Here is an 8,687-nt window from a genome sequence, read left to right on the forward strand (position 1 = left end):
TTCTCCCCGAATATTCCTTCCTGCAGCTGTTTATCACCAACACAACTGCCTGCAGTGTGTCTGTTCTATCATTCCTGTTGGAGTGAGATGATCTTTAAGGTCCTTTCCAACCCCAAACGTTCTGGGATTCCATGATAATCCTGTGGGTTACCAAGACGCACCAAAGAGATCCACGAAAAAGAGTTACCTCATCCAAATACATCAGTGCATTGTCTCAGCTGGGATCCCAAATACAGCAGTTCAGTGTAAGAAGGAGGAACAAAAGGAATATTAGGAGAATTTAAGGATGAAGAAGTGGCTCAAGGAACAAACACAGCTACAAGAGCAACACTACAGCAGGGGAGGCCATGGGGTCCCACCAGCTTGGATGCACAGCTGGAATGCTCCATGGAATGCTCTTTTTCACTGAAAAAGCTAAAGAAGGGGAAAATGTATGTCCATGTTTTTGTAGTGAATAAAATCCAAAGACAGAACAGGCACATGGAGCACCGTCCAAAGAGAAGAGCCTGAAAATACATTTCTAATACAAAGAGTTAAAAGAATATGTGCAATGGGAATGATAAAGGAAGTGAAAAATGAGCTCAAACATGTTATACCTCCCTTAAAAAAAATGTCATTTCTGCAGAATCCTACCCTTATCCCACAAAGGAGTCCGTGGGATTCTCATTCTGTAAATTCAATTTAAAGGGGTTTGGAGCCTCATGGGAGCTTATCTTAAAAACACAAATACGAGATGACAGTTATTCCATGGGGACTCAACTGCACTTTTGTACTGCACCAGAAACTCAGAAATCAGTGAAAATTCCTACTTCAAGCTAGAATATAACTCCTCCTTTATAATCTCTATTGAATCTCAAATAAGCCCAATTAAGCACAAACCCCCTGAAAACGTTATCAACTGAAAAATAGTGAAGACTGTGCACTTCAGTTTGTATTTTTTTCTCAAAAATTCTACTTCAGTTGGCTTATCTTTGTACACTGTAAGCGTGAAAAACATCACATCTGCTTGTGAACTTCCTTAAAAGACCTGAAATACACTTTACATTCACTCCTGTGGTTAAAATGCCTTCCACAGGTTGAAAGAATTTAGATAATTTGTTTCAGAAAGAGAGATAAGGGGTTGACATTTAACCCAAGCCCAGGTGCATGTGGTTTCTTCAAAAATGTCAGCAGGTCACATGGGCTCCATGTATGAAGTCTGAAAAACAAAATTTAGCTCAAGTGCCTTCACTGAAATAGCAGAAAATCCTTGGGGTGGAACTGAGGCTGCTGCCTAAAACTGTTGCAGTAAAGCTTTTCATTTGGAGAGTTCTTTGTTAAAATAAGATTTTCTAAGACCTTACTAAATGCAGTTCAACTGTAATTTACACTTAATTTTAATTAAGTTTTTCTAGGCCTGAAGACTTGTCACCAAACCATCACTGCCAGATTCAGGGTCTGTTGTTTAAATGTATTTTAGACCAACCCAAATTAAAAAGTTCTGATAGAACTTGAAGGAAATGATCTTACCTTGCTGAGCTAAAGTGGATCTGAGCATTCCACTCTTAGACCAGATTTTCACTTGGCCATCTTCACCCACTGAAAATGAGCAGAGAAATCATCAAATTCAGTGCAACACTTAAATCTAACAAACTTCCTACCTAGGAAACACTTGAGTTAAAATTAATCCAGGTCTTCTTACAGGTCATACCTTTTATTTAGTCCTCCAAACATGCAAATAGAAAATACATTAAAGGAAAAAGTATTTAAGATGGTGATTTTGTTACTGTGAACAAGTCCCTTCTGTGATTAAGAGCACAGATTTCCTGGTGTGCTCTCGTATTTAAAATGTACAGCTCTGGCCCTGCAATTTAAGCCTCCCAGATCCAATTAATGAGGAAAAAGGTGCTCCTAGAAACTTAATGGAATTCTTCCATTCAAAGGTAATTTCCTTACCACGTTTCAGGTTTTTGGATCTGCCCAGTGTAGCTTTTAAGTGTTTAAAAAAAATGCAAAATAAATGGTAATTTTAAAATCTTGTTTGTGCACACTTGATGCTGTTGAAATGCAGCCACAAAAATATTTTGAGGGATGCAGTATCAATGATTTGCTCTTCTTCAAAGTCTAGTTGTGGTATGAGAGCAGTTGATGATCTCAAAGTGGAAATAGTGATGAATTCCCACACTCCTAAGAAGTGTCATCCAGTCTCAAAAAACCCCAACCAAACAAACAACAAAATAAAGGGTTCAAAAGGCAATTTTGAAAAGGCAGTTTTGACTTTTCCTTTGGAGAATTTCCTGAGGCAAATCTGTCTTTAAAAAGAACAATATTTCTCTCCCTGTGGGATTTCAGAGGAACAAGCCAGACAGAGTTCCTTGAAGCAGCATTTTTAGAGTCAGACTTGAGTCTGGAAATGAGCAGCTCCAAAATTATCTTCAGTACATGTGGACTGAGTTGGAATTTGTCCAGAGGAATCAGCTGTCCCAGATCAACAGGAGGCTGCAGAGAATCCTGACACCGACAGAAATCCAGCAAGGAGCTGCTCACAGGGAGTTTCATCAGTTCCCCTGAACACCAAGATGCAAGTTTTTGACAAAAAATGCCAAAAAGCAACTAATTACCAAAAAGATTTAGGACAAAAAGGGTGTAGAGATGGAAACACTGGGAGATCACTCACAGGCTGCAGGTGATAATTACACCACTCCTGATAGTTAAGGAAGAAAAAGGAATATTCAAGATGCTTTGAAACTCTGTTGGCTAAAAAACCTCCCAAATGTGCAGGGATAGAAATGGACCAACTTAGCAGCCTTTTTTTGGAAAAAGGTAGAGAAAAATAAATCAAATATTCTCCTTTATGAAGTTCAGAGCAGCCACAAAACCATCCAAGCACTCTGATATTAAAAACATTTACTTTCAAGTAAAAAGGGTGACATCTAATAAATAGGACCACTAAAAAAGAGGAGTGTTTTTAGCAGATCTTCTATTAATTAAAATAGACAATGTTAATCTAAAATAGAGTTAATTAGTGTAAAAATAACTTCTATTAAACAAGGTGATAACAACCTCAGTGATAATTAAGACCAAAAAAAGTAACTTCATTTCTATTGTTGAGTTTGGGTTTCCATTTTCCCCCTTCTCACAGAATTTCAAGCAGTGTGTGAACACTGAAGAGACTCAGTTTTATTCCTTTAAATTCAATGCAACTACAATTTAAACTATGAAATACTGTATTAACAAACCAGAAGGCTTGATTTTCAAAGAGTTCTTCTGCTATTTTAGGTTTCAAACCACTTCATTGATGTACAAATGCTCACCTGTGACCAGTGCTGTTCCTTCATAATTCCACCTTCCTGCAAGCACAGCTCCACAATGTGCTTCCACACTTTTCTCCACTCTTCCTAACTTGGAAATCAAGTGGAACTTCCCTAAAGACATAAAAAACCCATGTAATTTATATATGTGTGTATGATTTTATATATATAAAATAATATACACAAAATTATTAAATACAGAATTAAATTGTGTACACTAAATTATTATATCAAATTATTGATTAAATTATATAATATTGCTGTAATGATGTTACCTTCTGTTAAAAACAGACAAAACAAGAAACCAGCAAGAAGAAAAAGAATAAAACATAAAACTGTTCCCAGCTCTGATCACCCCAAACAAACGAGCTCTTGCAGAACAACCTGCAAACCAGCCCCAGTGTTGTATTTATTTCCCTTCTTTATCTCTAACTTTTGTTTTACCTATTTCTTTCTCTTATGTCCCTCAAAAGTTTGCAAATCCCTCTGGGGACACAAGTGCCTGATGTTCTTGCAGTGCCTGGGAGCTCCACGTGCAGCCCAGAGAGTCCTTGGGTTGGTTTTGGTGGTATTTTTTTTTTTTTTTTTAAGATCCAAAAACCATCTGAATCTACTCAATCCCAAAATACTGGAAAAGCTGGGACAATCCAACCACGGGTGAGGGAAGTATTCCTGCCTTCTGGAGCTGTGATGGAAACTCAGAGCAGCCAAAAACAAAGCTATTAATGATTTCAACAGAAGCAGGAGGAAGTGTCTCTTTCCAAATGAGGGATGTTGCTGAAATCCAGGAAGACCAAATTTAAATTAGACCAAAGAGCAGACAAAGAGGGCTTGCAAACATGTGGCAGAACAAATGCATGGCTTAAACCAGCCCAGGGATTCCAATTAACTACCCTAAAATCCAATTATTTTAATATTTTTTGATTTAACCTGCCAGCCAGTGAAGCACTACAAGGATGTTCCAGAGCGCCCAGAGAGACAAAACAGAACATCCCCAAAATAACAAATAAAGCCAAACTAAATCCAAGGAAAGGCATCCTGGTGGATCTGTCACTAAATAACCATAAACAAACACCAGGGCTCTCCACAGGATCAGTCAAATCGATACAGTCACACTTTGCTTTTTACTTTTAAGCACCTGAACAAAAAGGTACCAACATCCAACTAAATCTGTGGCAGAGCAAGGTTTCCAAGGAAAGGATTTTTGACACTGATGGGAAGAGTGTGGTTTTGATAAATCAGTTTATTTGGTATATTTAAAATACCATAGAATTACAGGATGGTTTGGGTTGGAAGGGACCTTAATCTCACCTCATTCCACTATCCAAGGGCACCTTCCACTATCCCAGGTTGCTCCAAGTCCTGTCCAACCCAGCCTTGGACACTTCCAGGGGGTTAATTTAAAGCATTCCATTACTGTATAATTATAAATTACATCTTATCTAATTAATGTATCACTTACTGATCATCTCTCAGGTCTGAGAATCTCATTTTCCAAGTACAAGTAATAACTGGATTCAGAGGAATTCAATGGTGTTTCCCCCAATTAAATTGCAAAAATGGCCTTAAATTAATACAGTAAAACATGGTTTATTTTCTGTTTATTTTCTGTACTTGTTCCATCTGTAGCCCAGACCTTTTTCATTGCACAATAATTAAACCTCTCATCACATGAATGTTCTCATGCCATCACCTACAGTGCTCAGCAGTAAGTGGTGAGCACTTCCAAGCCATTACATTTTTAAGGATATAAAGAATTCCCTGGCATTTTATATATTGAACCAACAGCTTCCACTGACCGAGGCAGAATCCCTGGGAAATTAAAATTAAATTTAAGCAACACCTCAACATATAAAACTAAATTCAGATGGAAGAAAAGGAAGCTGACAAGGACCTGAAGGTTTTGGTGAGGCCAAATTATCAGGAGTCTGGGATAAAATCCTCTTATACAGGGAAACATCCAACTCCTTTACCAATTTTTTGCATCTTTTCCCACTCCACAAGCTCCTGCTTCTTTCACAAGGCACTTTTCAAACAGGGAAACAGCAAATTGTAGCCTTGCAGGGAAGAATATGTTACATATAAAAGCAGGCACAGAGAATTCATCTGGAAAAAATGTGATCACCACTTAAAACTGTATCACAACCCCCCTGCAGAACAGGGCCAGATCGAGTTTTCATGGACAGCATCTTTACTTCTGCAGCTTCTTTACTTTTCCAACACCTGAATTTATAAGTGATGACAGTGAAATGATTTTTGTCACTGCATTCACAGGTGGAGGTTCCTCCAAAAGCCACGTTTGTTCCCACGGATTTCTGTTCTTCAGCTTAACACCGAGGGAACAGAGAGTTTCAAATCACAACTGACTGCCTTAAACACAGGAAAGGGAAAATTTTAGCCACATGCCTGCAGTAGGTAGAGTGATTTAATCTTACTTTACAGCTCAGATTTGTAAAGTACTGCTCCTTTATTTTTATTAAGTACTGAAGGCAGAACTGTCCTCGATCTCAAAGTGACTCTCCAGTTTTGGAGGAATTGCAAGTGGGAGATTCACACCCCATTCAAATACGGAATATAAAACATGTATCTTTTCTTCATTTCGTTTCTTAGACTCTTAAATGCTGACCCAATGTAAAACTATCAATCAAAAGTGAAAAAACAGGTCTAATCACTTATGATTTGTGCTTAATTTGCAATTTAAAGCTGAGCATATTCTTTGCTTTTGTAAAAAAACCAGCAACGAGATCAATGTAAGTAGGAAGTAAAAGAACAATGTCCCCCAAGAGAAGCATCTCAGAAGAAAACCCAAGAGGATTAAATTTACATTTGCTCTAATTTCACAAACATCTGGAGTTCAACCAGGAATTAATGCAACCCTGTAAAGACATCAGACTCCTTTTCCATTGGATTCAGCGAGTTTCCAGGAATCCTTAGCACCGAGAGGAATTGGCTGTTGCAGGAAAATTGCAGGAATAAGCTGTTGCAGGAAAATTCATGCAGGAAGAAAAATGTGGCTGTGTGCAAAATCAACTTTTTGATTTGGAGGAGCAGGGAAAACACCCCTCCCAAGGAATCCTCAAACCTTCCTGCTCCCGAAATAACCTCCCGTGTATTTGAGTGACATAAACACAAAGTGGCGTGAAATGATAAATATTTTCAGCTGACTTACCATCAGAACTGGTCAGGACAAAGCTCTCAGCATGGGATTGCTTCTTCCCACCGATGCTCCTGGGAAACCAGTGGAGATCGATGGGATAAATCTCATCTGGAAGTTTGACCACCCGAGTTGTCTCGCTTGTTAAAGGGTTCCATTTCATGATCTGGTGATCGTCACTGCAGGAGTAGAGCTCATCAGCTGTTGTCCATCCCACACAGCTCACCAATTCCTTATGTTCGGTTCAATTAAGGAACAGGAACATTTTAAGCAGTAAAAATAAGCTTTAAAAATATCCGAGCTACGCAAAACTGAAGGAACAATACAGGAAGATGACTTTCATGAGATTACATGGAATGTTTTGCATAAACACTATGAGTCTTCTTTCTTTTTTTGCTCTTTTGTGGCAAGAAAAGAGCTGACAGGAATTCACCCAAAAATAAAGCAAACTCTCATGTAAAAATACAATTACTATGATGATGCAAAGCTATTGAAACACAGCTGAAATGTTGGGTTACACCTTTAGAAGGGTCTGAGTGCACAATGCAAGGGCAAAACAGCCAACTGTCATTCAAAAGTGTTGCTTTATTATCACATAAATTATAAATTGCTATAGATCCAATATATTAATAGGAAAATTCCAGGTTTGTTTATGTCTGCTACGTGCAGGTACATAAATCACTGCTCTTATTTGCTGTCTGGGAAAGTTTTTAACTTATCACTACAAATAAGAAGGAAAACTCAAAAACTTCCTAGCAAGATACTGAGAGCTTCTGAAGTTATTACTCAAAAAATATTTAATATTTGTTAAAATATCGTGCTTAAAGGCTGCACTGAAGGACAAGGGGAAGAAAAGAAAAAGAAACAAAAAGCCACCTGCATTTTACTGTAACTACTATGATAAGGAAATATTTTCTGGAAAAGAGTCTATTCAGAATGAAGATGGTGTTCTATGTTTTTTTCTGTGCCAAAGGATATGTTTTGGTTCCTTTAAAAGTGAAGTCTTCAGTCTCATCTCAGTTGTTCAGGTGGAGCATTAAAAACCATATGTTAGAACTGTAATACAAGAAAATAAATATATATATCTGTTAGCAGCATAATATACATACATATATAAGCAGCCAAAATTAAAATGGAAGACATTAGTATTAAAATAAAAAGTTTTGAAGTAATATTACATTAGTACTGTGGGAAAACAAGCACGAAAACAGACCTTTTTCGTACAGTATCCAACTGTAAAATTATTATCTTGCTCAGTATAAGCAGAGTGGACAATTTAAAGAAAAAGTGATACTGGAAACAGAGAATCCTTGGATTGTTAAGGTTAGAAAAGACCTTTAAGACCACCAAGTCTGAAACACTATAGGTTGAAACACTGAAGTTCCCTTGTTCTGACACATAGCCAGGAGGGTGGATAGAAGGGAAAATAACATTTTCCTTTCAAAGACAAGCCCAGAACTTTCCTGTAATTTTTGAATACGGTTTAATCGCTCTGTACGTGCCCCCGGGGGGATGAACGCCCACAGGTACATCCCTCACCACCCATCCCATGGATCGCTCCATAGAGCTCCCGAGGGATCCAGCAGCGGCTCCGCTGGAGGTTTAGGAGAGATGGGGCAATAACCGGGAGTTGTTCCGGCCGGGGGACGCCAAACTCCGGGACACCGCCTCCTCCCTCCGGAGCTGCCGGGAGAGGAGGAGATCGGGATCAGCGACGAGGGAGCAAGAGCGGGATAGAGGAGCGCAGGGAATGCCAGAGAGCAGGACAGGGGGAGAGCACGGGGAAGGAAACCAGTGGGCAGGATGGGGGCAGCGCAGGGAAGGAATGCCAGAGAGCAGGATGGGGGGGCAGCGCTGGGAAGGAATTCCAGAGAGCAGGATGGGGGGGCGCAAGGAATGCCAGAGAGCAGGATGGGGGGGAATGCAGGGAATGCCAAAGAGGAGGATGGGGAGAATGCAGGGAAGCAATGCCAGAGAGCAGGATAGGGGGAATGCAAAGAAGGAAAACCAGCGGGCAGAACGAGGAAGCGCAGGGAAGGAATTCCAGAGAGCAGGATGGGGGGGAATGCAGGGAATGCCAAAGAGGAGGATGGGGAGAATGCAGGGAAGCAATGCCAGAGAGCAGGATAGGGGGAATGCAAAGAAGGAAAACCAGCGGGCAGAACGAGGAAGCGCAGGGAAGGAATTCCAGAGAGCAGGATGGGGGGGGCAGCGCCGGGAAGGAATTCCAGAGAGCAGGATGG

General features: G+C 39.7%; 1 protein-coding gene across 1 annotated transcript in view; it reads right to left on the reverse strand.

Moving 5' to 3' along the window:
- Positions 1-7,500, reverse strand: part of IFT80 (intraflagellar transport 80) — a 32,911-nt gene extending 25,411 nt beyond the window's left edge. Inside the window, exons 1-4 of the mRNA XM_017831415.1 lie at positions 7,423-7,500; positions 6,460-6,681; positions 3,294-3,404; positions 1,510-1,578 (exon numbers count right to left, since the gene is read on the reverse strand). Coding sequence (XP_017686904.1) covers positions 1,510-1,578; positions 3,294-3,404; positions 6,460-6,681; positions 7,423-7,459 — 439 coding nt within the window. The 5' untranslated portion in view covers positions 7,460-7,500. The remainder of the gene's footprint in view (positions 1-1,509; positions 1,579-3,293; positions 3,405-6,459; positions 6,682-7,422) is intronic.
- Between the last annotated feature and the right edge of the window lie 1,187 nt (positions 7,501-8,687).

Source organism: Lepidothrix coronata, unplaced genomic scaffold (assembly GCF_001604755.1).
Source record: "Lepidothrix coronata isolate B3197 unplaced genomic scaffold, Lepidothrix_coronata-1.0 Scaffold190, whole genome shotgun sequence".
Classification (NCBI taxonomy): domain Eukaryota; kingdom Metazoa; phylum Chordata; class Aves; order Passeriformes; family Pipridae; genus Lepidothrix; species Lepidothrix coronata.